Here is a 24,156-nt window from a genome sequence, read left to right on the forward strand (position 1 = left end):
CCCGCAACATTGGCCAGCAGAGGGGGAGGGGGCCCGAGGTGTGGCTGCCAGCCATGAACCCAGGTGCTACTGTAATGCTGCTAATAACGTGCAGAAGCAATTGTGCCCCCTCTGCTACCGTAATTACTGTCATGCTGCTAATATTTTGACTGCCATCATGGGGCCTGTGTCTAGGCTAGCTGCACCCTCCCCCTGCCCCATCTCAGTTGGGCTACCAGTTGCTGCAAGCCTGGGGCGGGGGGGGCGGAAGCTGACTCCTGGGGCACAGGGAGGGCAGTGCCTGGGGCCGGTGGGGCTCCCTGGAGTTCGGGGCTGAGGGGTGCCTGGATGTTGCTCTCCCTAGCTGGCAACGCCTTCACCACGGGGTCACCCTATGCGTAGGAGCAGGCTAGGTCCTGCAGCCCAGAGACCAAGCTGAGGGGCTCCCCAGAGTTGGGGGTGTGTGGAAGGCCCTGGTGGGGTCGGTTCAGCAGCCTGTTGGATCCCGTGGCTGCTCTGAAGACCCCTGCAGTGGAGCTGGCTCTGCTGCAATCAGCGGTGAGTCATTTCCCCTCCCCTGCGGAGCTGAGATGGGCTGTGCCTCAGTTTACCAGCTTTGCAGCAGGATGGTCCGCTGCAGCTGGTATGGCTGCCATTTCCCCATCCTGCAGCGTTGGCCTCAGGATCATGCCCCCTCCCCAGGGGTGGGGGAGGGGGCTTTGGGGGGGTGGGGGTGGTGGAAGGACTCGGCTGGTGGGGCCCGGGCTGAGCCGAGCGGGGATCTCCTAGCACTGCTCATACATGCCGTAATGGGGGGCTTGATCCCCCCCCCAGCACCGCTGGCTCCTTACTGACCCCCATCTCTCTCGCACTCTGCAGCCCCCACAATTCCTGTCCCCTCTGGCTGCGGGGGGCGGGGGGGCCGTTCTCAGGGGGCCAGGACCTGTGAGCCGGAGACACTGGGCTGTGACTCTGCCATGGGGAGATTCCTCTCTTGCCCCCCAGGGCGGGGAGAGCCCCCTAAGGACAGCGGTGCTGGGCCAGGGCAACGCTCCCTCCAGGCGCTTCAGGGGAAAGAACAGACCAGGACAACTGTTGCACCGCCAGGGCCCGGCCCCCAGCGGTTCAGGGCCACCCAGAGCAGGGGGCTGCGTCCCGGCTGGTCCCAGGGTCCGCTTTCCTCCTTTTCTGAACCCCAGGCTGCTTTGGGCGTCCCCCGGCAGGGCGTTCCACGGGCCCCCGGCTGCGGCATTTGCTGCTTCTCCTCGCCTGAGACCAGCCCGGTCCAGCTCCTTGGGCGACGCCCCGGGCCTCGCGTGCGGCAAGGACCAAACCACCGTCCGCGCAGCCCTGCTGATGAGCCCCTTGCTCTGGGGGCCCCGCCCCGAGCGGCGCATGCGCAGTGGGGAGCGGCGCGGGGCTCGCCCATTGGCCGGCGGGGCCGGGGGCGGCCCCCGCGCGGGGAGCGGCGGTGGCTGCTGCCTCCGGAGCAGGGGAGGAGGGGGCGGGGCTGCCCGGCACGGGACCCAGGCGTCCGGGAGCCCAACCCCCGCCGGCTCCGGGGTCACTCCGGGTCCGTTAACACGCGCGGCCTCGGAGCCCGGGAGGGACCGGACCGGACCGGACCGGACGGGGCTCCAGCTCCCAGCAGGACCGGACGCGGGCCCCGCTTCTCCTGCCCTGGGAACGCTTTTTTCCGCCCGGAGCGAGGGGGACACGGGGGGACGGAGACGAGTCTTTGCGGCACTTCCTTTATTGGCGGCCCGCGAGGAGCGGCTCCCGCTAGGGCTCCCGCAGCAGCTTGTCCAGCAGCTCCTCGCACAGGTGCAGGGCGCGGGGCACGTGGAAGCAGCCTGGGGAGGGACAAGCCGGGTACAGGGGGCCGGGCCAGCGCGCTGCACAGAGTCGCTCTTTGTGTTAATACTGGGGGGTCCCAGCCCCCACCCCACCTACAGCTGTTAGGGGGCGGGGTTCAGGAGGCCCTCCCCCTGCTCATGGCAGCACCAACCCCAACTAAATCGTCCCAGCCCGGGCGTGGTCCAGCCGGGCCTTAAAAACCTCTCGGGGGGAGATCCCACCCCCGCCCTCGGGAGCCCTCCCCCCGCAACCTGAGACCATTGCTCCTCTTCTGGCTTCCAGTCCCCTCGGAAAGCAGGAGCAGACCTAGTCCAGACCCAACCCATCCCCCTGCCCCGCTTACCCTTGAAGGGCCCCCCCTTGATGGTGAGGGCCACCTTCCCGTCCTGCGCCAGGTAGCCAAACCACTCGCCGTGCTCGGGGTCCCGGAACTGCAGCGGGAGGATGGTGATTTTCAGCACAGCTCTGACAACTTGCCCCCGCGCGCCCAGGAGCCCCCCTGGGGGGAGCCCCCGATGATGCCCCGCTGGGCAGCCTGGTAAACTCACCCGCTGGAAGGCGTAGGCCGCCACCTGGTCGAAGAGGCGGAGCAGGGCGGGCTCGCGGCTGTGGGCATAGGCCATGAGAAAGGCCACCATGGCCTCGGCATGGGGCCACCACAGCTTCATGTTCCACTCCAGCTGGGGGGCCGACAAAGGGGGCTCAGAGGGGTGGGGACCTGGTCAGGGGAGGGGGGGGGAGGAGCGGGGGTGCCCCCTACCTACCTGCGTGGGGCAGAGCCCATCCGCATCTTGGAAGGCGAAGAGCCCCCCGTGCTCGGGGTCCCAGCCAGCCTGGAAGGGCCGCACCATGAACCCCTCGATGGCCTGAGCCGCCAGCGCCGCGTCCCCCTGCCGCTGGGCGAACCGGAGCAGGAACCAGCCGGCCTCGATCGCGTGGCCTGGGGGCAGAGTCAGCCAGGGAACCCAGGCGTCCGAGCTCCCAGCGCGCCCCCCCGCCGCGAGAACCCAGCCCCCCGCCCAATCCAGACACCCCCCGACCCAGACTCACCCGGGTTCTGCTGCCGCCCCAGGCAGCCCGGCAGCTCCTTCCCGTCGGGGGAGACGTTCTCCAGCACGGCGCTGCCGTCCCTCTGCGGGGGCGGCGTGTTAGTGATGGGGAGCAGATGGGGGGGGAGCAGATGGGGGGGGGCGCGCGCTGCATGGGGGGGGCCCTACCTGCAGGTGGCAGAGGAGGCGCCGGGCGCACCACCCCTCCAGCTCGGCCAGGGGGCCCCCGGCGCCGTCCCCCAGCTGCTCCGCCAGGCACAGCAGCATCATGGGCTCGGCCAGCGGCTCGTGGGGCGTCGCGCCGGCCAGCAGGGGGCGTCCCAGCTCCGTCGGGTCCTCCCGCACCCAGCGCGCCACGGCCTCCAGCAGCGCCCGCGCCTCCCGCTGCGGGGGGGACGGGCCGTCAGAACCCAGGCGTCCGGGGCAGCCCCGCCCCGCCCCCCCCGGCACTCACCCGGTAGCGCGGCTCCCCCGTGGCGCGCCCCAGCTCGTCCAGCCCCAGGGCGCAGAAGCACTCGCTGAAGATGCTGCGCTGGACCTTGGTGGGGCGCCCGTCCCGGCTCAGCGCGAAGGCGGCTTTGGGGGACCCCGGCCCCAGGCGGGCGCAGCGCAGCAGGAATTCCCCACCTGCGGGGAAAGGACCCAGGCGTCCTGGCTGCGCTGCCCGCCCCCCCCCCCGCCCCCTCCCGCTCGGGCTGGTCAGGGGACACCGAGTCAGCTGATTACCCAAGGGGGGGGGCAAATGTTCCAGCTTCCCCCCCCGCCCCCGCCCCCTCCCGCTAGGGCTGGTCAGGGGACACCGAGTCAGCTGATTACCCAAGGGGGGGGCAAATGTTCCAGCTTCCCCCCCGCCCCCGCTAGGGCTGGTCAGGGGACACCGAGTCAGCTGATTACCCAAGGGGGGGGCAAATGTTCCAGCTTCCCCCCCCGCTCCCGCCCCCGCCCCCTCCCGCTAGGGCTGGTCAGGGGACACCGAGTCAGCTGATTACCCAAGGGGGGGGCAAATGTTCCAGCTTCCCCCCCCGCCCCTGCCCCCGCCCCCTCCCGCTAGGGCTGGTCAGGGGACACCGAGTCAGCTGATTACCCAAGGGGGGGGCAAATGTTCCAGCTTTCCCCCCCGCCCCCGCCCCCGCTAGGGCTGGTCAGGGGACACCGAGTCAGCTGATTACCCAAGTGGGGGGGGCAAATGTTCCAGCTTCCCCCCCCGCCCCTGCCCCCGCCCCCTCCCGCTAGGGCTGGTCAGGGGACACCGAGTCAGCTGATTACCCAAGGGGGGGGGGCAAATGTTCCAGCTTCCCCCCCTGCCCCCGCTAGGGCTGGTCAGGGGACACTGAGTCAGCTGATTACCCAAGGGGGGGGGGCAAATGTTCCAGCTTCCCCCCCCGCCCCTGCCCCCGCCCCCTCCCGCTAGGGCTGGTCAGGGGACACCGAGTCAGCTGATTACCCAAGGGGGGGGGCAAATGTTCCAGCTTTCCCCCCGCCCCCGCTAGGGCTGGTCAGGGGACACCGAGTCAGCTGATTACCCAAGGGGGGGGGCAAATGTTCCAGCTTCCCCCCCCGCCCCCGCCCCCTCCCGCTAGGGCTGGTCAGGGGACACCGAGTCAGCTGATTACCCAAGGGGGGGGGCAAATGTTCCAGCTTCCCCCCCCGCCCCCGCTAGGGCTGGTCAGGGGACACCGAGTCAGCTGATTACCCAAGGGGGGGGGCAAATGTTCCAGCTTCCCCCCGCCCCCGCTAGGGCTGGTCAGGGGACACCGAGTCAGCTGATTACCCAAGGGGGGGGCAAATGTTCCAGCTTCCCCCCCCCGCCCCCTCCCGCTCGGGCTGGTCAGGGGACACCGAGTCAGCTGATTACCCAAGGGGGGGGGCAAATGTTCCAGCTCCCCCGCCCCCGCCCCGCCCCCCCCGGCGGGGCTCACCGGCCCGGGCGGCCTCCAGCAGGTCAGGACGTCGGAACCGCGGCACCGTGCGATACAGCCGGGCGTAGACCCACACCTGGGGGGACGGGGCCTGGGTCAAGAACCTGGCACCCCAGCCCGGCTCCCCCCATTAGCCAACGCCCCCCCCGAGCCCACCTGCCGGCCCTGCAGCCAGACGTATTTCACATCGTCGTAAACGGCCCCGTCCCGGCCCAGACAGGAGAAGAACCCGCTGCAGAGAGAGGGGGAGGGGTTAGAGTCCGGACGCCTGGGTTCCCTCCCGGCTCGGGGGCGGGGGGCAGCCCGGACGCCTGGGTTCCGCTCACCCGTGCTCGGGGTCGTGCGAGTGGCGCGCCCAGAAGCCGATGGCCGCGTCCAGCTCCCGGCCCAGCCGCCCCCGCCAAGCCTCGAGCAGCGCCCGCGTCTCCGGCTCCATCCTCCGCCCCGGGACCCAGGCGTCCGGCCCCCCGCCCCCAGCGCAGGCGGCCACGTGACCCCATCAGCTGATCCCCGCCCCCCCCCCGGCGCTGCCCGTTTCCAGTCACGGGGCAGCAGGAAGCGCCCCGTGACCCCCTCCAGAGCCCCCCCCATCCGGCCGGGGCCCCCCCACGAAACACGCCAGGCTTCCCTTTACTTCAAAAATGTCTTTAATGGTCGAAAATCGCACAACCCGACAGACACAGCACGGGGGCGGGGGGCACAGCGAAATACACTATCATACAACGAGGGGGGCTGCCCGGGGGCCGGGCCTGGAGCCCCCCGGCTCCGCCCCTCGAACTTGGGGGGCACCCCCATGGAATGTCGACCAGGAGGGCACAAGGGGGAGACGCAGGGGCTCCCCCCTAAATGACCCGACTAATTGCTCAGAGGGCATTTAAACCTGTACCGGGGGGCCCTATCTTGTGGGGGGCCACGAGCCCTCCCCCCCGTGGGTTTTTTTTTCGGTTTTTCTTTTTTTCCTAAAAAAATGGTTTATACAAAAAAAGTGTTTCCCAAGGGGAGGCAGGAGCCCCCCTGCCCGGGGGAGGAGACAGCGGCTCTGATTCGGGGTGGGGGGGTCAAGCTAGGGCCCCCCCTCAAACACCTGTAGAGGGACCCTGCTATTCACAACAGCTACAGCCCCCCCCCTCCTCTACAACTCAGACACTACAAGGGAACTGGGGGGGGTCTGTACAGAGGTGAGAGCTGGAGGGGAGCACCCCCAAATCTGCAGCCCTCGTCCCGCACAACAGTGGGGAGGACAAAAGAACTTCATTCCAGCAACTGCAACATGTAAAAAACCCAATGCCCCCCCCCCAGGCAAATCAGAGTCCAGGGCACCCCGGCCCCCCCTGCAGCCAAGGGTCCGGGGGAGGAGCACGGTTCAGTGACCCCCCGGGCCCACAGTCCGGCCCAGTGAAATGCGCTTTCCTTGGCGAGTGGGGGCGTGGGGAGCCGGTGCTGAGGCGGGGGGCCTCCTTCACTGCCCGTCGGCCTTCGGCTTCTTTGGAGCAGATTTCCTGGGGGGGAGGGGAACGGGGGGGGGTGAGAGCTGACCGTGGTGCCATGGGAACTAGCCCCTCCAGCCCCCCAGGACCAGTACAGCCCCCCGTGCCCCCCCCCCCGTGGAGAAGCCCCCCGCCCGCCGGGACCAGTACAGCACCCGGTGTGTCCCCGGCCACCCCGTGGAGAACCCCCCCATGCCCCTGGGCCCCAGCAGGGTCAGAAGGTTCCCAGGCCCCAGTGCTCCCCCACCCAGCACCACCCACTTTCTCACCCCCTGCCCCGCCAGCCCCCACCCTGGCACTCACATGTCGGGAGAGGAGAGCGGCCGCTTGCTGGCCGGTTTTGGCCATGGAGCCGTCCTTACTGGACTCTGCAGCACCGGAGAAGGGGGTTAGAGACTCGGGGAGCATCGCCAGCCCCACTCCCCTGAGAGAGAACCCAGTGTCCTGGCTCTCAGCCCCTCCCCACTCTGCCAGCTGAGAATGGAACCCCGGCATCCCACGGCCCTGGCTCTGCCCCCTCAGAGGCCCAGGCCCCTGGCCCACCCCCCCCAGCCCCTGGCCCAGCTCACCTTGCAGCCACCGGACCTGGGTGGCGGGCCCGTAGCCCTTCTCGTTACGGGCGGCGATACGGAAGATGATGGCCGGCTTGGTGGTGTAGTCGATGTGGGCGTTGGCCAGGCAGGCCCCGACTGCACGAGGCACGATGGACTGGGGCCCGCAGTAGACCCGCATGAAAGCCAGTTGGGCTGGTGCCGTGCCCTTGGGCTCGCCCGCCTGGGTGCTCTGGATGGCCAGGTACACCGAGTACTCCACGATCTTCCCCGAGGTCACCGAGGGTGGCTCCCACGTCAGGTGGGCCCCGTCAGGGCTCTGCGGGAGAGGCACCCCGGGGTGAGGGAGTAGGCCGGCGGCCGGCAGGCAGACGAGGGGGGCAGGCCAGCGGCCGGCCGGGCCAGGCCCGGGGGGCACGGCCAGGGGCGAGGGGGGCAGGGCACCCACCTTGCTGATCTTGATGGCGCAGGGCGCACCCGGGAAGCCGGGCAGGCAGGTCTTGAAGGCGGAGATGTCGGAGAAGGGGCCGCGCCCACAGGCATTCAGCCCGGCCACCCGGAACTTGTAGGCCGTGCCCGGCTGCAGCTCCTGCTTCTTCAGCTGCGTGTAGTCGGGGACGGTGCCTGAGTCGTCCTGGGGGACGAGCCCAGAGTCAGTGGGGCCGGGGGGCATCTGGGGCCGTGGCTACCATGGTGGTGGCAGCAAGAGACACGTCACGGCAGCGAGCAGCTGGGCTGGGGTGTAGGTGATGGCGGGGGGGGGGTGCCAGAGGCACACGGACACTCAGAGTGGCAGGGGGCAGGGATGGCATCAGGTCAGGCCGTGGGCCACAGGGACACTCCCGGGGGTGTGTAGGTGTCTCGCTGGGGGGGCAGGCCGTGGACAAGGGGACACATGTTGCTGGGGGGCATGTTGCTGGCTGGGGGGCAGGCCGGGGTGTGTGATGAAGTGGGAATGGCCTTCAGGTCTTCTCTGAATACTGGGTGGGTGCCTCAGTTTCCCCTAGGCCTTTCTTAAGGATCCAGGTGGGGGGATCAGGGGGGTGACGGTCACAGAGCTCTAGGGGGCCGGGGTGATGGGGTCTGCACGGAGAATGGCTGACACCCCGTCTCCTGGGCCCGGGCTGGAGAACAAAGAGATCTGGTGGCCTCCTGGCCTGGGAGAGAGGGGCCGGGGGGGGAGTCTCTGTTTGGGGCTGGCTGGGGAGATGGGGGGAGGCCCACCCCCAAGAGGGGTCCTGTTTCCTGGACCCACAAGCTCTGTTGGGGCCTGTGTTCCTGACTGGCTGAGCGTCCCGGGGGAATGCAGGAGGTGGGGGTGCAGGGCCCTGACTCCCCCACACTTTGACAGGGGGACACTCACGGTGCTGGAGGCAGGCAGAGGGGACACTGTCACTGGGGGGCAGGCGGGGGGGACACTCACGTCGCTAGGGGGCGCGTCATTGAGGGGCAGGAAGTAATGGGTCACCATCATGTTGGTGCCCTTGATGACACCCACGTCGAACCACTGGTTTTCCTTCTTCACCAACAGCTTCTGGGGCTGCACCGAGGGATCCGGCTTCTGGGCGGAGAGAGGGATCAGCCCCAGCCCCTGGGCTCAGACCCCCACGTGCTCGTCCTCGCAGCTCCCCCAGCTGCCTGCCCCATGGCGCAGCCCCTAATGTGCTCATCCTCCCAGCTCCCCCCACATAGCTCAGCCCCCCAGCTCCCTGCCCCATGGCTCAGACCACCATGTGCTCATCCTCCCAGCTCCCCCCACATAGCTCAGCCCCCCAGCTCCCTGCCCCATGGCTCAGACCACCATGTGCTCATCCTCCCAGCTCCCCCCTCCATGGCTCAGCCCCCCAAGTCCCCACCCCTTGGCACAGCCCCTGCACTCACCATGGGGGCAGGCTCAATGCCATTGGCCACCTCGGCCAGGGTGGCAGCCGCCTGCAGCTTGGCTGGGCTGGGCCCCACCACGGGCTGTGGGGCTACGAACGTGTTGGACGGAGCCAGGCCTGGAGGAATGGCAGGAGGGGCACTGAGTGCATCCAGCCCCCCTGCTGGGAGAGAACCCAGGTGTCCTACACCCCCCGCAGCATCCAGCCCCTCCGTACGCCCCCCCCAGTGTCCTGCGCCCAGCCCCTAAGCTGGGAGAGAACCCGGGCGCCCCCCAGTCTGGGAGACATCCCGGGCGCCCTACGCTCACCCCCCAGCATCCAGCCGCCCCCAGCACCCTGCCCCCCAGGAGACATCCCAGGCGCCCTACGCCCACCCCCCAGCCACCCCCAGCGTCCTGCGCCCAGCCCCCCCCGCACCCCCGGGAGACATCCCAGGCGCCCTACGCCCACCCCCCCCAGCCACCCCCAGCGTCCTGCGCCCAGCCCCCCCCGCACCCCCGGGAGACATCCCAGGCGCCCTGCACCCCCCTCCCCAGCATCCAGCCCCTCTGTACGCCCCCCTGGCCAGGAGGGATCCCGGGCCCCCTGTGGCCCGGTGCACTCACCCTCGCTGGGCGCGGCGGGCAGGAGGGCAACGGTGCTGCTGACAGCGCTGGCCAGCTCGCTCAGCCCGTTGCTCTCGGCGGCCGGGTCGTTGAGGCTGTCGGCGGGCGCCAGGGCCTCAGTGGGCAGGGGGGCGCCGTGGGGCTGCTGAGCCGCAGCCACCGCCTGGGCCTCCTGCAGCTGCTGCTGCTGCTGCACCAGGGCGGCCAGCTCCTGCGGCGTCAACACGATGGGGATGGCCGTGGGCTGCCCCTCGGGGCCCTCGCCCCCCAGCGCCCCCAGCTCCGCCGGCCCCGTGCCCGCCTCGCCCGTCTCCATGGGCTCCCCCGCACCTGCAAGGCACACAGCTCAGCTGGAGGGTCGGGGGGGCCCCTGTGGGCAGCCCGGGGAGGGGCAGCGGGGTCCAGCAGGGGAGGGGGATAAGGAGGAGCCAGTGGGGGCTGCAGGGACACTCACGCAGGGGGCAGGGGGCCAGCGCGGGGGTCCCGGAGGGCGCGGGATGGCCAGGGCCTGCGGGGCTGGTGAGGGGTTGGGGGTCCCGGCGGGCACTCACCCAGCACGGCTTGTTGGGCCGCCTGCAGCACGGCCTGGATGGCCAGGGCCTGGGCCTCCTCGGTGGCTGCGGCCTGGGCCGCGGCCTCGGCAGCAGCCGTCACCGCCAGCTCCTCGGGCGTCAGCCCCGTCACCAGCAGGGTGGCGCCCGCCTGACCCTCGGCCAGCAGCTCCTGGGGCAGGGCCAGCGGCTCCCCGTCCGGGGCGGGCGCCGGGGGGCCGGCAGGGGGCGCCGGCGGGGCCCGGGGAGGCTCCGGGGGGCCCTGAGCGGGGGGCTGCGGCGGGGCCGGGGGCTCGGCCGGCGGCTCTGGCTGTGGCGGCTCGGGGAGCTGGGGCTGCGCTGGCTCCGGACAGGGGGGCGCCGGCGGCTCCTCCGCGGGGGTCTCTGCCAGTGACGAGATGCTCTGCAAAGGGGGGAGGGGTTAATGCAGCACTTGGGGGTCCCAGCGTGGGCCCCGAGCCACCTGCCCCGCCCCACCCCACCCGCACACTTCTGAGTGCCGGCTTCCAGAGCCCCCCAACTCTACCCACCAGACCAAACGCCCCCCCAGAGCTGAGGAGAGAACTGGGGCGCCCTGGCTCCCAGCCCCCCGCAGCTGCCCGGGGCTCCTGGCTCTCACCGGCACAGCGGGGCCCGGCGCGGGCGTGGACTGCGTCACGGTGGTCACGGCGCGGGTCTGCGCGGCGGAGACGCTGCTGGGGCTGGCGGGGGCCTCACCTTGCGCCCCCTCGGGCTGCCCCTGCCCGTTGGCGCCCGGCGGCTGGTCTGAAAGGGGGCAGAGATCAGAGTCCAGGAGCCCCACGCTCCCCCCATCCCAGCCCCCTGTCCCAGAGCCAGCCAGTGCCCCCCTCCCACAGGGACAGGCCCCCTGTCCCATTCCCAGCCCCCCCCACGTCCCAGAGCCAGCCAGTGCCCACCTTCTGCAGGGATAGGCTCCCTGCCCCATTCCCAGCCCTGATCAGAGCCACTGACCCCCAGCGGGGACAGGCCCCCTGCCCCATTCCCATCCATGGGGCTGGATAAGAGCCAGTGACCCCTAGCAGGGACAGGCCCCATGCCCCAGTCTCTGATCCCACCCAGAGCCCCTACAGGAGACCGGCCCCACGCCCTGCCCCCCAAGCCACCAGGTCCCACCCCTCATGCTCACCGTGGTTGGTGCCCATGCTGGAGGTCACAGTGGTGGCCGTGTGGGTTGTGCCCGTCTCGTGTGTCTCGCAGGGGGGGTTGGAGCAGACGCGTGGGACCGGGTTTGTGGGAAGCAACTGGGGCTGGCTGGGCCCTGCTCCCCCCGGCTCCTGGGGGGCAGGGGAGGGGGGCTCGGTGCCAGCTCCCCCCATGCTGGCTGCCATGGTGGTGCTGGTGGCTGTGTTCTGCTGCGTCTCGGAGGGCGCGCTGCCAGGGGTGTGCTGGGCCCCCCCAGCCTGGCCCGTCCCCACGTTACATGTGGCCGTGGTGGCCGTGTTGGTGGTGCCCGTCTCGTGCGTCTCGCACGGGGGGTTGGTGCACGCTCGCCCGGCGCCCAGGCTGGACGTGGCCGTGGTGGCCGTGTTGGTGGTGCCCGTCTCGTGCATCTCGCACGGGGGGTTGGTGCACACTCGTCCAGCCCCCACAGTGGCTGTGGTGGCCGTGTTGGTGGTGCCCGTCTCGTGCGTCTCGCACGGGGGGTTGGTGCACACTCGTCCAACGCCCATGGTGCATGTGGCCGTGTTGGTGGTGCCCGTCTCGTGCGTCTCGCACGGGGGGTTGCTGCATGCTTGCCCGGCGCCCAGGCTGGACGTGGCCGTGGTGGCCGTGTTGGTGGTGCCCGTCTCGTGCGTCTCACATGGGGGGTTGGTGCACACTTGCCCAGCGCCCATGCTGGATGTGGCCGTGGTGGCCGTGTTGGTGGTGCCCGTCTCGTGCGTCTCGCACGGGGGGTTGGTGCACACTTGCCCAGCACCCATGCTGGATGTGGCCGTGTTTGTGGTGCCGGTCTCGTGCATCTCGCACAGGGGGTTGGTGTACACTCGCCCAGCGCCCATGCTGGCTGTGGCCGTGTTGGTGGTGCTCGTCTCGTGCGTCTCACACGGGGGGTTGGTGCACACTCGTCCAACGCCCATGGTGCATGTGGCCGTGTTTGTGGTGCTGGTCTCGTGCGTCTCGCACGGGGGGTTGGTGCACGCTCGCCCAGCGCCCACGCTGGCTGTGGCCGTGGTGGTGGTGCCGCTCTCGTGCGTCTCGCACGGGGGGTTGGTGCACACTTGCCGGGTGCCCACGCTTGACGTGGCCGTGGAGGTGGTGCCCGTCTCACAAGGGTCATTGACGTGTGATCGCTGCCCAGCCTCCACGTCCGGCGCAACCATCCTCACGCCGCACGGCTGTTCCGTGGGCACGTCTGCTTTGGCTGACATTGTTGTGTGAGTGGCACAAGTCTGTTGGGTTTGGCACGGGGGGCTCTTGGCTGGCCCCGGCCCACCGTCTGGCTGGCCCCGGCCCATGAGCGACCGGGCTGTGGTGGCGGTGTTGGTGGTGTGGGTCTGGTGAGCCTCACAGGGCCGGCCAGCCGGCGCCGGGGATTGTGCGTTGGTGCCAGGCACCGCCGGGGGGGGATTTGCCATTCTGGCACTGCACGGCTGCTCTGTAGGCACGCCAGCTTTGGCCGACATTGTGGTGCGAGTGGCACTGGTGTGCTGTGTTTGGCACGGCGGGTTGGGTGGGGCTACCAGGCCACCATCCGGCTGCTCCCGCCCCATGAGCGACCGGGCCGTGGGGGCCGTGTTGGTTGTGCCCATCTCGTGTGTCTCGCACGGGGGGTTGGTGCACGCTCGCCCGGCGCCCGGGCTGGACGTGGCCGTGTTGGTGGTGCCCGTCTCGTGCGTCTCGCACGGGGGGTTGGTGTACGCTCGCCCGGCGCCCAGGCTGGACGTGGCCGTGGTGGCCGTGTTGGTGGTGCCCGTCTCGTGCATCTCGCACGGGGGGTTGGTGCACGCTCGCCCGGCGCCCAGGCTGGACGTGGCCGTGGTGGCCGTGTTGGTGGTGCCCGTCTCGTGCGTCTCGCACGGGGGGTTGGTGCACGCTCGCCCCGCGCCCAGGCTGGACGTGGCTGTGGTGGCCGTGTTGGTGGTGCCCGTCTCGTGCGTCTCGCACGGGGGGTTGGAGCAGACGCGCACTAACCCACCATTGGGCTGCCCGGCCTCCTGGCCCTCGCACACGAAGTGCACGGGCTGGGTTAGGCCGCCCACGTTGGCCACGACGGTGGCTGTGGCAGTGTTGGTGGTGCCGGTCTCGTGGGTCTCGCAGGGCGGGTTGGAGCACACCAGGGTGACGGTGCCAGGCTGCGGGTCGCCCTGCCCCACATCGGCGATGGTCACCGTGGCTGTGGGCTGCTCCGTGGTGGGCGAGGCCAGGATGGAGACTGGCAGGTCGTGCACTGGCTGGGCATCCACCCCGCTGGGCGTCGTGATCAGCGTCACCTGCGTGGGCTGCGAGACGGGCTGGGGGCCGTGAGACGGGCTGGGTGAGGGGCTGGGGCCGTGCCCCACAGACGCCGCATCCCACTGCCCCCCTGTGCTTGGCACCCCCGCTGCACCCCCCTCCCCCGGACCCCACTGCCCCCCTGTGCTCAGCACCCCCGCTGCACCCCCCTCCCCTGGACCCCACTGCGCTCGGCACCCCCCTCCCTGCACCCCACTGCCCCCCTGTGCTCGGCACCCCTCTTCCCCAGACCCCACTGCCCCCCTGTGCTCAGCACCCCCCTCCCCGGACCCCACTGTGCTCGGCACCCCCCCACAGCGCCCCACTGGAGGGGAAAGGCCCCGCGTCCGGCGCAGGCCCTACCTGCATGGTGATGGTGGGCGTGCCCAGCCCACTGGCGGCCGTCATGGTGGTCTGCGCGGCGGAGACGGTGATGGCAGCTGGGTTGATCACCTGGCTGGACAGGGTGGCGATGGTTCCCAGCGTGGTGATGGGAGTGGCCAGCGAGGCGTTGGTGCTGTGGCCCCCTGCGCCAGCCAGGCTGGTGGAGACGGTGCCCGTCACGGTGCCCAAGGTGGTGACACCTGAAGGGAGGGAGAGCCGGTCAGTGCCCCGAGCCAGCTCTGCAGCCTGGCCCCTCCCGCAGCCCCCCGCCCGGCCCCTTACCCGTTGTTCCTTTCACCACCAGCGTGGTGACAGTGGGCTTGACAGCGGAGACAGTGACGGGCGTGACCAGCCGCACGCCGCCCATGGGCACGGTGCGCAGGATGGTGCCGGGCTGGCCTGGAGCACCCTTCAGGACCACCTGCCGGGAGGGGAGAAGAGAGGTGGTGAGGCCGGGGCGGTGCCTGGCCCCCTGGCCGTCCCTGTGCCCCCAAACCCCCCACTCACCTGCGTGACGCCCTGCTGCCCGTGGGCCGTGCCCAGCTTGGGCACCGCTGTGATGATCTTGGCGGGGGCGCCCGTGCCTGAGGTCATGACCTTGGTGGTGATGATGGTGATGGGGGACTTGATCCCAGGGCTGCTGGTCACACCTGTGGGGAGCCCCGGGGTGGGGGGGTGTCAGTGCAGAGCTCTGGGACAGCCCCATGGCCACGGAGCCCCCCCCACCCCTGCCCCGCTCCCCAGCAAGGTCCCCCCACGCCTTCACTGCCCCCCAGCCTAAATACCACCCCGTCCCCCAGAGCAGCCAGCCTGGGACGTCTCTGGGTCATTCCCCGCCACCCCTGACAGCCCTTTGCCCCTCCCAATTCAACCCCCCCACGCACCCAGCCTGTCCCCCCCCCCCGGCGGGTGGGCGTTACCCGTGGCCCCAGACTGGGTGATGATGGCCGACATGGGGATGGTTTTGATGATGGTGGTGGTGCCCGGCTTGGTTGTGCTGGGCGAGACGCTGCTGATGCCCAAGATGGTGGGCTTGGGACCGGCGCCGCCCGCCTGCGTGGTGGTGATGATGGTGGTGGGCTTCCCGTCCGCTGACGTCACCAGCTTCAGGATGGTGCCCGCCGGCAGGGGGCCCTTGGTCTGGTGGAGCACAGGGCAGGCAAGAAAGGGTTAACGCAGCTTGGCACTCGCAGAGAGCAGAGCACTCAGGATTCCTGGATTCTACTAAGAAGGAGGGAAGGGACTGGGAGCCAGGACACCTGGGTTCTCTCCCTGGCCCTGGGAGGGGAGCGGGGTCCCGTGGTCAGAGCAGGGGGGACTGGGAGCCAGGACGCCTGGGTTCTCTCCCCGGCCCTGGGAGGGGAGCGGGGTCCCGTGGTCAGAGCAGCGGGCTGGGTCCCGTTCCCAGCGCTGCCCCTCCCCATCTCGGAGGAAGTGCTCACCTGGATGATCTGGGTGACGGGGCCGCTGGAGGCCTGGCCGGTCACGGCCGAGGTCTGCACTGGCTTGGTCTGCACGACCGACATCACTTTGCCCAGGTTAGAGATCTGCCAGAGGAGAGAGAATGAGCAGTGCCCCCACCCTTGGTAGACCTGGCGCCTGCCAGGTATCATGGGATAACCCCCAGCTCTAGGAGGGGACGGGCCTGGGAGCCAGGACTCCGGGGTTCTCTCCCCAGCTCCGGGAGGAGAGTGGGGTCTAGTGGTTAGAGCAGGGGGCCTGGGAGCCAGGACTCCGGGGTTCACGCCACAGCGGTGCTGCCCGGGCCTTGCCCTCCCGGCACTTACCAGTGCGCTGCCCCCCGGCACGGAGATGGGGCTCTTCACCAGGGTGATGGTCTTGGTGACGCCACCCACCACGGTGGTCATGACCTGGGCCTGCTGTGCCACGGTGACCGTGCCCGACTTGTGCACTGTGATGATGGGCCGCGTGGCCGCGTTGGTCGTGGACGATACCGAGGTGCCCACCTGGGCTGCTGCTGTCTTCAGCATTCGGGTGGCCGGGTTACTCACCTGGTGTGGGGAGACGTGCACCCTTAGCAGGACGCCTGGGTTCTCTCCCCGGCTCCAGGGCAGGGTAGCGTGGCCGGGCGTCTCTTACCATGACGGGGGAGGAGGCCACCTTGACAGTGCTGGGCAGCGTGGCGGTGCCCGGGGAGACAGCCACGGTCTTGACGATGGTGGCACCGGCTGGCACGCTCAGCACGGTGGGCGCGGAGGAGGGAGGGATCTTCTGTGTGGCGGCCGCAGCGGCCGCCAGGGCAGCCATTCCGCTCATCTGGGGGCTGCTGCCGATCACCTGAGGGCAGAGGGAAGCGGTCAGGGGCGCCCCACGGGTGGGACTGGGCTCCTCCCCGGCGGAGGGTACTTACCGTGCCCTGGGCGCTCTGCGTGGGCACCACCATGCGCACGCCAGCCGGCAGCGAGGTCACCGTCACCGGGGCCTTGCCCGCCTGGCCGGCCGAGCGCACCGTCACCAGGGGGGGCCCCGGGGGCGCCTGGGGGCCTGTCACCTTCAGCACGGCCGGGACACCTGCCAGGGCAAGGGCAATGTGAGATGGGGAGGGAAACCCCGGCCCCACAACGGGCCCCTGCCACCCACCCCAATGGGACTCTGGGACCCTGCCCCCGCCCCCAGTGGGAGTGCAGGCCCCTGGAAGTCTGGACCCCCGCCCCTCCCCCATGGGAGTCTGAGCCACCCTCCCACAAACCCCCACGGGGGTCTGAGGCCCGGCCCCACTCACCCTGTGTGCGTGCGGGGCTGGCCACGGGCAGGGGCGTGCCAGGCACAGAGGGCAGCAGCTGGATGGTGGTGGTGGGCGTGGGGGCGGCGGCCTGGGGCAGCAGGGTGATGCCCATCTGGGCCAGGGGCTGGCTGGCGGGCGGCGCGGGGGCGGCGGCGGCTGGGGCGGGGCTCTTGGGTGGGTTGGCGGGCACGGAGGGCACCGGGGCAGGGGCAGGTGAGGCGGCCGCCGGGATGTCGTACTTCTGCAGCTGCAGCAGGTAGGTGTCAGCTGTGGGCACCGAGCCCCAGCTCACCTCCAGCGAGTTGGTGTTGGCCCGCACCAGTTGCACCCGCGAGGGTGCCGGGGGTTTCTCTGGGGGCAGAGATGGGGGTCAGGCACGGGCAGCCCTGGAGCCCCCACCCAGCCGGACCCCCCAGCCAGGCATCCCCCCCAGCCCAGCCCCAGATCCCCCAGCTGGCTCCCTCCCATTGGGTGCTCACCACCCCGCACCAAGTACATAAGCAGCTTCTCCTGCCCATACTGCCCCACATCTTGGGCCGGGGGCTCCCACGCCCACGGAGGGGGCTCTCCCCCCGGGTGACATCGCGCAGGGCTGGCCATGTGGACGAGCCCCGTCACTGCTGCCTGCATGCCCCTTTTCCAGTTCTCATAGCTCCGTGGGGCTGGGGCGACCAGACCCACCCGCAGCCGCCATGGGCCAAGGGGGAGCCCCCCCGGCAGCCGAAGGAGCCCCCGTCTGCTGAACATGGGGAGTAGCAGCATCCGGAGCCTGCCCGGCGCATCAGAACCCTTCCACGCTGCAGCCCCCCCGGCCCCCCATGCCCAGGAACCCTGCTCTCTGCCCAGCCCCCACCCCAGCCCAGGGATCCTGCTCAGCAACTCTCAGCTCCCTGCACTGCAAACTGACTCCCTGCCCCCGGGAATCCCACCCACGGCCCGGCACTCACCTGTCTCCAGGTACCACAGGTCCTTGCAGCAGACCTGGTTATTCCAGGCCTTGCGGTAGCCGTCACGGCCGCTCCAGATGTAGAGGCGGGTGTTGATGGACACGGCGCAGTGCCCTGCCCGGGCCCGCGGGATGTTGTCCTCCAGCGTGTCCATGAGGATCGGCTCCCAGGCCATGGAGTCTGTGGGGAGGGGGGCAGCTCACCCTGGGGCCCAGGGGGTCTGGCTCCAGCAGGGGTGAGGCAGGTTGAGGCAGGCCAGCGTGTGGGGGAGGGGGAGCCGGGGGGGGCCCTTACCCAGGTTGAGGCAGGCCAGCGTGTGGGGGAGGGGGAGCCGGGGGGGGGGCCCTTACCCAGGTTGAGGCAGGCCAGCGTGTGGGGGAGGGGGAGCCGGGGGGGGCCCTTACCCAGGTTGAGGCAGGCCAGCGTGTGGGGGAGGGGGAGCCGGGGGGGGCCCTTACCCAGGTTGAGGCAGGCCAGCGTGTGGGGGAGGGGGAGCCGGGGGGGGCCCTTACCCAGGTTGAGGCAGGCCAGCGTGTGGGGGAGGGGGAGCCGGGGGGGGGCCCTTACCCAGGTTGAGGCAGGCCAGCGTGTGGGGGAGGGGGGAGCCGGGGGGGGCCCTTACCCAGGTTGAGGCAGGCCAGCGTGTTGGTGCACTTCCACTCCTTCTCGTGCGTGGCCACTTTGACGTCGTCCATGACGAGGGGCACCCAGCCCCCGAAGACGTACATCCTGGGGGGAGGAGGGGGTCAGAGCTGTGCCATGGGGGGCAGGGGCTCGGGGGGTGGGGGGGCTTACTTGTTGCCAATGGTGGTGGCGGAGTGCAGGCTGCGGGGGAGGGGCGCCACGCCGCTCAGACTGGGCTTGTTCCACGTCAGCGTCTCTGTGGGGATGAGAACAGACACCCTGAGACCCGGCCTGCGCCTCCCTCCCCCCTGGCGTCCAACCCCCCCGCCCACGGAGCCAGGAGAGGACCCAACGGCCCCCCCCGCATCCCTCCCTGAGTCCAGAGAGAACCCCGGTGTCCTGATTCCCGGCCCAGCCCCGTACACCCTCCCGCTCCCGGGAGAGAGCCCAGGCATCCTGCCAGCCGTACCGATGTCCAGCGTCCAGAGGTCGCCGAGGCGGCAGCCGCTCATGCCCCCGTAGATGACGAGCTTGGATTTCTTATTGTCCCTCTCGGTGTACACCACGGCGGTGTGGGACTCGCGGGGCGGGGGCAGAACCCCATACGTGATGGGGATGTCCCAGGCCACCACGCCGGAGCCGGGGCGCAGCTCCAGGATGTACAGGTCATTCAGGTACCTGCGGGGGGGGCGGGCTCGTCACAGGGGCCGGGACAGAGCTGTGACCTGCACTGCCAGATCTCACAGCTAGAGGGCAGCTTCTCCCCACAGCCAAGCACAGAACCCAGGCGTCCTGGCTGGAGAGGGCACCAGACACCTCCCTGGCCTAACCCGAGCTGGGAGAGAACCCAGGCGTCCTGGCAAACCCCCCTTTCCCCCCCAGCCAGAAGAGAACCCAGACATCCTGGCAAACCCTTCCCCACCCCGGGAGCCGGGAAAGAACCCAGGCATCCTGGCGATCCTCCTTCCCCACCCCGGAGCCGGGGAAAGACCCAGGCATCCTGGCACTCACCTGGGAATGTTGTTCTTGGGGTCCTCGCTGTCGTTTGCCAGCCCCCCAAACAGGTAGCACTTGTTGCCCACGAGTGAGAAGCTGTGGCCCAGGCGGGGGCAGGGGGGCGGCCCATTCTTGGGGGTCTTGGCCTTGAGTCTCTTCCACTCCCAGCGGCTGGCCTGCAAGGGGGGGGGTCCCAGCGATGGGGGTGGGTGGGTGTGTGCCATTGCAACGCAGCCTTCTTCTCCATCAGTCCAGCCCGGACATGGAAGCAAGGTCTGGGGGGCCTCTGCTCAGAACCCCACTCCTCCCCACTCCTGCACATCCCACCCTGACCCCACAGCCCTCCCAGAGCTGGGGAGAGAACCCAGGAGTCCGGGCTCCCAGCCCCCCGCCCTGCTCTGACCCACCCGACACCCCTCCCCTCCCAGAGCGGGGAGAGAACCCAGGAGTCCGGGCTCCCAGCCCCCCCGCCCTGCTCTGACCCACACCCGACACCCCTCCCCTCCCAGAGCGGGGAGAGAACCCAGGGGTCCGGGCTCCCAGCCCCCCGCCCTGCTCTGACCCACCCGACACCCCTCCCCTCCCAGAGCGGGGAGAGAACCCAGGGGTCCGGGTTCCTTGCCCCGCCCTGCTCTGACCCACCCGACACCCCTCCCCTCCCAGAGCGGGGAGAGAACCCAGGGGTCCGGGCTCCCAGCCCCCCGCCCTGCTCTGACCCACCCGACACCCCTCCCCTCCCAGAGCGGGGAGAGAACCCAGGGGTCCGGGTTCCTTGCCCCGCCCTGCTCTGACCCACCCGACACCCCTCCCCTCCCAGAGCGGGGAGAGAACCCAGGGGTCCGGGTTCCTTGCCCCGCCCTGCTCTGACCCACCCGACACCCCTCCCCTCCCAGCGGGGAGAGAACCCAGGGGTCCGGGCTCCCAGCCCCCCGCCCTGCTCTGACCCACCCCGACACCCCTCCCCTCCCAGAGCGGGGAGAGAACCCAGGGTCCGGGTTCCTTGCCCCGCCCTGCTCTGACCCACCCGACACCCCTCCCCTCCCAGAGCGGGAGAGAACCCAGGGGTCCGGGCTCCCAGCCCCCCGCCCTGCTCTGACCCACCCGACACCCCTCCCCTCCCCGAGCGGGGAGAGAACCCAGGGGTCCGGGCTCCCAGCCCCCCGCCCTGCTCTGACCCACCCGACACCCCTCCCCTCCCAGAGCGGGGAGAGAACCCAGGAGTCCGGGCTCCCAGCCCCCGGGCCCTACCTGCAGCTCGTAGAGGTCGCTGCTGTACTTGCCATACTCCACCATGCCCCCGAAGACCAGCAGCCGGGTGCCGTCGCACACGAAGCCGTAGGCGGCGCAGCCGGGGGAATGTCGCCCCGCACGGCCGGGATGAACCACTGGTTGGTGGCTGGGGGGGAAGCAGGGTCTGAGTGGGGGGGGCGGGGGAAGCACCACGTGCCCCCTGTCGGCCAGGGTTCCCCTCTCCCCCACCCCCGCCAGCAGCTCCAGCAGGGGCAGAACAAATACCGCCACCTGAACCCAGGCGTCCGGGATTGGGGGGGTACAGAACTCCGAGCAGCGGGGGTCGAACCCAGGCATTCGGGAATGGGGGACAACGCTCGGGGGGAGGGGGAGACACAGAGCTCTGAGTAGGGTGGGTCGAACCTAGGCATCCGGGTCACACTGACATTGGGGTGCCCCTGTCGCACTGGCCACTGCAGCCCCTGCCCCGAGAGCCCAAATTGGTCATTGTCGCCCCTCGATCCCAGACAGGAAACTGAGGCAGGGAGCAGGGAAGGGACTTAGCCATGGTCACACAGAGAGCCTGCAGCAGAGAACCCAGGAGTCCTGGCTCCCAGCCCTGCACCTCTAACCATCAGACCCCACTTCCCTCCCAACAGAACTCAGTAGTCCTGCCCCCCACAGCCTACCCACCACCCTCTGCTTCCCCTGCACCTGGGCTGTGGGAAAAGGAGCCACCTGGCAAGCGGCTTCCTGAACGAGACTCTAGAGACAACCCCCTAAGAGTGGGACAGTGGGGGGTGGGGGGAAGGGGAGCCCAGACTCCTGGGTTCTCTCAAAGAAAAGAGCACAAAGAAGAGTTGGTGCGGGGAGGGGCTGGCACCCCACTGGGAAAGCCCCATGCCAAATACGCGGAGGATGGATGGACGGACAGCAGAGCCCTGCGTCTCCCCCTCCAACCCAGCACCCCCCCCCAGAACACCCTAGGCTTGCCACAACCCCCCACACCCCAGGAGCACACGGTGCCTGTGGCTGGTACAAGGATGGCATTTTCCTCACTCTCTCCCAGTGTCCCCCCCCCACCCGCGGGCAGGCACCCCGCAGCGCCTCCTCCCCCCCACGGGCAGGCTCCCCCCCCCACCCAGAACCCGCTCCCCTCCCCCCCACGGGCAGGCTCCCCCCCCCGCCCAGAACCCGCTCCCCTCCCCCCCACGGGCAGGCTCCCCCCCGCCCAGAACCCGCTCCCCTCCCCCCACGGGCAGGCTCCCCCCCGCCCAGAACCCGCTCCCCTCCCCCCCCACGGGCAGGCTCCCCCCCCCGCCCAGAACCCGCTCCCCTCCCCCCCCACGGGCAGGCTCCCCCCCGCCCAGAACCCGCTCCCCCTCCCCCCCCACGGGCAGGCTCCCCCCCCGCCCAGAACCCGCTCCCCTCCCCCCCACGGGCAGGCTCCCCCCCGCCCAGAACCCGCTCCCCTCCCCCCCACGGGCAGGCTCCCCCCCGCCCAGAACCCGCTCCCCTCCCCCCCCGGGCAGGCCAGGGTTAAAGCAGCCACCGCGGCAGTATTTGAAAGTTGAATTGGGCGGAGGAGGGTTTTGCCGCCAAGCGGGGGGGGGCTGCCGGCGGGGGGGCGCTCGGGCCGCGGCCCCCACCTGTGTTGTAGACGTGCAGCTCGTCGACGATCCCCTCGTTGCCGCCCCCGAAGACGACGATCAGCTCCTTGATGGCCACGGCGCGGTGGCCGTGGCGGGGCCGGGGCACGGGGCCCGACCAGCCCCACGACCCGCTTCCAGCGCGGCTGCAGCAGCGCGGGGCCGCCGGGGGCCGCCGCCATGGCCCCGCTCGCTCTCCTGCGGGGGGGCGGGGGCGTCAGGGGGGCGGGCCGGGGGGGGGCCTCTCGCCTCCCGCGCCCCCCGGGGGGAACGGGGCGCTCAGCCTCCGGGGCACTTGCCGCCCCTCCCCCCGCCCCCCCGGCCGGGCCACTTGCCGCCCCTCCCCCCGCCCCCCCGGGCCGGGCCACTTGCCGCCCCTCCCCCCCGCCCCCCCGGGCCGGGCCACTTGCCGCCCCTCCCCCCCGGGCCGGGCCACTTGCCGCCCCTCTCCCTGCCCCCCCGCCACTTGCCGCCCCCTCCCCCCCCCGGGCCACTTGCCGCCCCTCCCCCTCCCGGCTCAGCGCCCGGCCTGGGAGCCGCCATCTGTGCTGCCGGGGGAAAATGGCGGCCGCGGAGAAGGAGCCGCCGCCTCCCCCCGGCCGGCCCCAGCCCCGCGCGCGCCGCTCGCTCTGACCCCTCCCGGCCTCCGGCCCCGCGGTGGCGCCCAGCCCCAGCCCCGCTGTACGGCACCGGACGGGGGCGGGAAGCGGCTCCTGGACGCCAGGCGCCTTCACGCCGCCCTGGGAGCCGCCATCTTGCGCCTGCTGTGTGAGGGGAGCCGCTCTTCCTTCCTCCTGCCCGGCTCGGCCGGGGGCGGGGCGCGCCGTACGGACTCCTCCCACTGGGCGCCGCCATCTTGGGGGCGGGCTCGCTGGGGGCCGCCATCTTGGGCGGCGGGACAGCCCCTCTCCCCCACGGCTAGGGGGACCCCCCTCCCCACAAATACAAGCCTGTACGGCACGCATGGGCGCCGCTATCATGGGCGGGAGGAACATCCCTCCCTCACTCTATCACTGCCCCCCCCACAGCTAAGGGGACCCCACCCCAACATCCCCCCAAGTACAAGGTTGTACCATGGGCATAGGCGCTGCCAGCCAGGATGGGGAAGAAAGCCCAAGCCCCTTGTAGTTTTATTCCCCTCCCAGCTGTTAAGAACCACTGGGTGCCTCAGTTTCTTCGCTAAAGGGGAGCCCAGCTCCCAAAACTAAAAGGGAACATGGCTGGCTGGGCATGAGCATCGCCATGGCCATCTGGGGGTGGGCTCGCTGGGCGTCAACAGCTGGGGTAGAAGGAAAGCCCCTCCTCCCCGCGTCTTGTCTGTTTTAAAATACAAACATCCCCAAGACGTCAACACCCCGTTATCTATCCCAGCAGTTCTCACGCGGGAGCCCAGGGCCGCGAGCAGCTTTCAGAGGGAACAACCCAGGCAGACCTCAGACTCTATGGGGCCCAGGGCAGAAAGGCCAAGCCCCTGTAACTGAGCTTCAGAGAACCCCCTCTGGTGTGGGGCCCCAGGAATTGCCCGGCCTGCTGCCCCCTAACACCAGCCTGGGCTTTTCCCTGTAGAACAGCTGTGGTGACACCAGTGGGCCGTTCCGTTTTATAGCATGTTGGGGGGGCCGCAGAGAACCCCGGCCATGCCCTGATCTCGGCTTGACGTGCTGGCGGCCATCTTGAACAGAAAAACCCTTTGTTATTTTTAAGCCCATCTACCCCCAGCTGAACTCCCCCTCCCCCACTCGCTCCCTGATGGTCCCCTTTGGGATTATGGGGACCCCCACCCCAAAACACAAGGCCCTACTTTGAGCTCAGCTTGAAACAAGTGCAGCCATCTTGGATGGGAAATACCCCCTCCCGCTCCTGAATGGAAAACCTCCCGCTCTGGCAGATAGGGCCCCCACCCTGAAATGCGAGGCCTGAGGGCAGGCCCTACTTGGCATGAGCACCGCCAGCTCGGTTGGAAGGAGACTCCCCCCCACCCCTTGGCCTCTTTACTTCTTAAACCCACAGAGCCCCCGTGTCAACCACTGCTTCATGCCTCAGTTTCCCCCACCCCAAAATGCCAGGCTGGGCCATCTTGGATGGGGAAACCAACCCCCTTCCAAGCTGCTCCCTCCCGAGTGCTATCCCCCAGGGGTGCCTCAGTCCCCCCGCAGAGCCGCGCAGGCAGCTTCACTCTGCCCCTCCCCCCACGTTCGCCTCCCATGGGCGCCGCCATCTTGGATACTAAGACTCCGCCCTGCCTT

At 70.3% G+C, this 24,156-nt stretch overlaps 2 protein-coding genes across 6 annotated transcripts; both read right to left on the minus strand.

The window, feature by feature from the left end:
• Positions 1 to 418: 418 nt before the first annotated feature.
• On the minus strand, positions 419 to 5,319 carry RENBP (renin binding protein). 5 transcript variants are annotated; one of them, XM_073321746.1, is made up of 10 exons: positions 5,131 to 5,283; positions 4,961 to 5,036; positions 4,741 to 4,880; positions 3,340 to 3,512; positions 3,054 to 3,269; positions 2,887 to 2,968; positions 2,601 to 2,776; positions 2,385 to 2,516; positions 2,180 to 2,267; positions 419 to 1,832 (listed from the first exon to the last, which is right to left on the minus strand). In XM_073321746.1, the coding sequence occupies exons 1-10, from the start codon at positions 5,238 to 5,240 to the stop codon at positions 1,544 to 1,546; spliced, it is 1,482 nt and encodes a 493-aa protein (XP_073177847.1). In that variant the 5' UTR covers positions 5,241 to 5,283; the 3' UTR covers positions 419 to 1,543. The 5 variants fall into 5 exon arrangements, with proteins under 5 accessions (XP_073177847.1, XP_073177848.1, XP_073177849.1 ...); XM_073321747.1 differs by having other exon boundaries at positions 1,717 to 1,832; positions 4,805 to 4,880; positions 5,131 to 5,281; XM_073321748.1 differs by lacking the exon at positions 4,741 to 4,880 and having other exon boundaries at positions 1,717 to 1,832; positions 5,131 to 5,319.
• Positions 5,320 to 5,934: 615 nt separating this feature from the next.
• On the minus strand, positions 5,935 to 22,868 carry HCFC1 (host cell factor C1). Its single transcript, XM_073321745.1, is given in 29 exon segments — positions 5,935 to 6,303; positions 6,595 to 6,659; positions 6,861 to 7,161; positions 7,291 to 7,476; positions 8,266 to 8,403; positions 8,724 to 8,887; positions 9,331 to 9,660; positions 9,882 to 10,284; positions 10,501 to 10,646; positions 11,029 to 13,354; positions 13,698 to 13,918; positions 14,001 to 14,139; positions 14,226 to 14,368; positions 14,639 to 14,858; positions 15,161 to 15,265; positions 15,506 to 15,730; positions 15,819 to 16,016; positions 16,090 to 16,250; positions 16,462 to 16,815; positions 17,412 to 17,591; positions 18,034 to 18,140; positions 18,207 to 18,291; positions 18,505 to 18,713; positions 19,047 to 19,207; positions 20,280 to 20,380; positions 20,383 to 20,427; positions 21,911 to 22,034; positions 22,036 to 22,108; positions 22,545 to 22,868. Coding segments are annotated over 29 exon segments (7,356 nt in total). The 5' UTR covers positions 22,796 to 22,868; the 3' UTR covers positions 5,935 to 6,108.
• Positions 22,869 to 24,156: the final 1,288 nt, after the last annotated feature.

Source organism: Lepidochelys kempii, chromosome 23 (genome assembly GCF_965140265.1).
Source record: "Lepidochelys kempii isolate rLepKem1 chromosome 23, rLepKem1.hap2, whole genome shotgun sequence".
In the NCBI taxonomy this organism is placed as follows: domain Eukaryota; kingdom Metazoa; phylum Chordata; order Testudines; family Cheloniidae; genus Lepidochelys; species Lepidochelys kempii.

What these genes read in the sequence shown, in the direction of transcription:
- RENBP (XM_073321746.1), bottom strand. Translation starts at nt 5,240, where the DNA reads ATGGAGCCGGAGACGCGGGCGCTGCTCGAGGCTTGGCGGGGGCGGCTG. An exon ending in GCCTCCTCTGCCACCTGCAG is followed by an intron (nt 2,969 to 3,053) that starts GTAGGGCCCCCC and finishes CCGCCCCCGCAG; the next exon opens with AGGGACGGCAGCGCCGTGCT. An exon ending in GGGGCGGCAGCAGAACCCGG is followed by an intron (nt 2,777 to 2,886) that starts GTGAGTCTGGGT and finishes CTCTGCCCCCAG; the next exon opens with GCCACGCGATCGAGGCCGGC.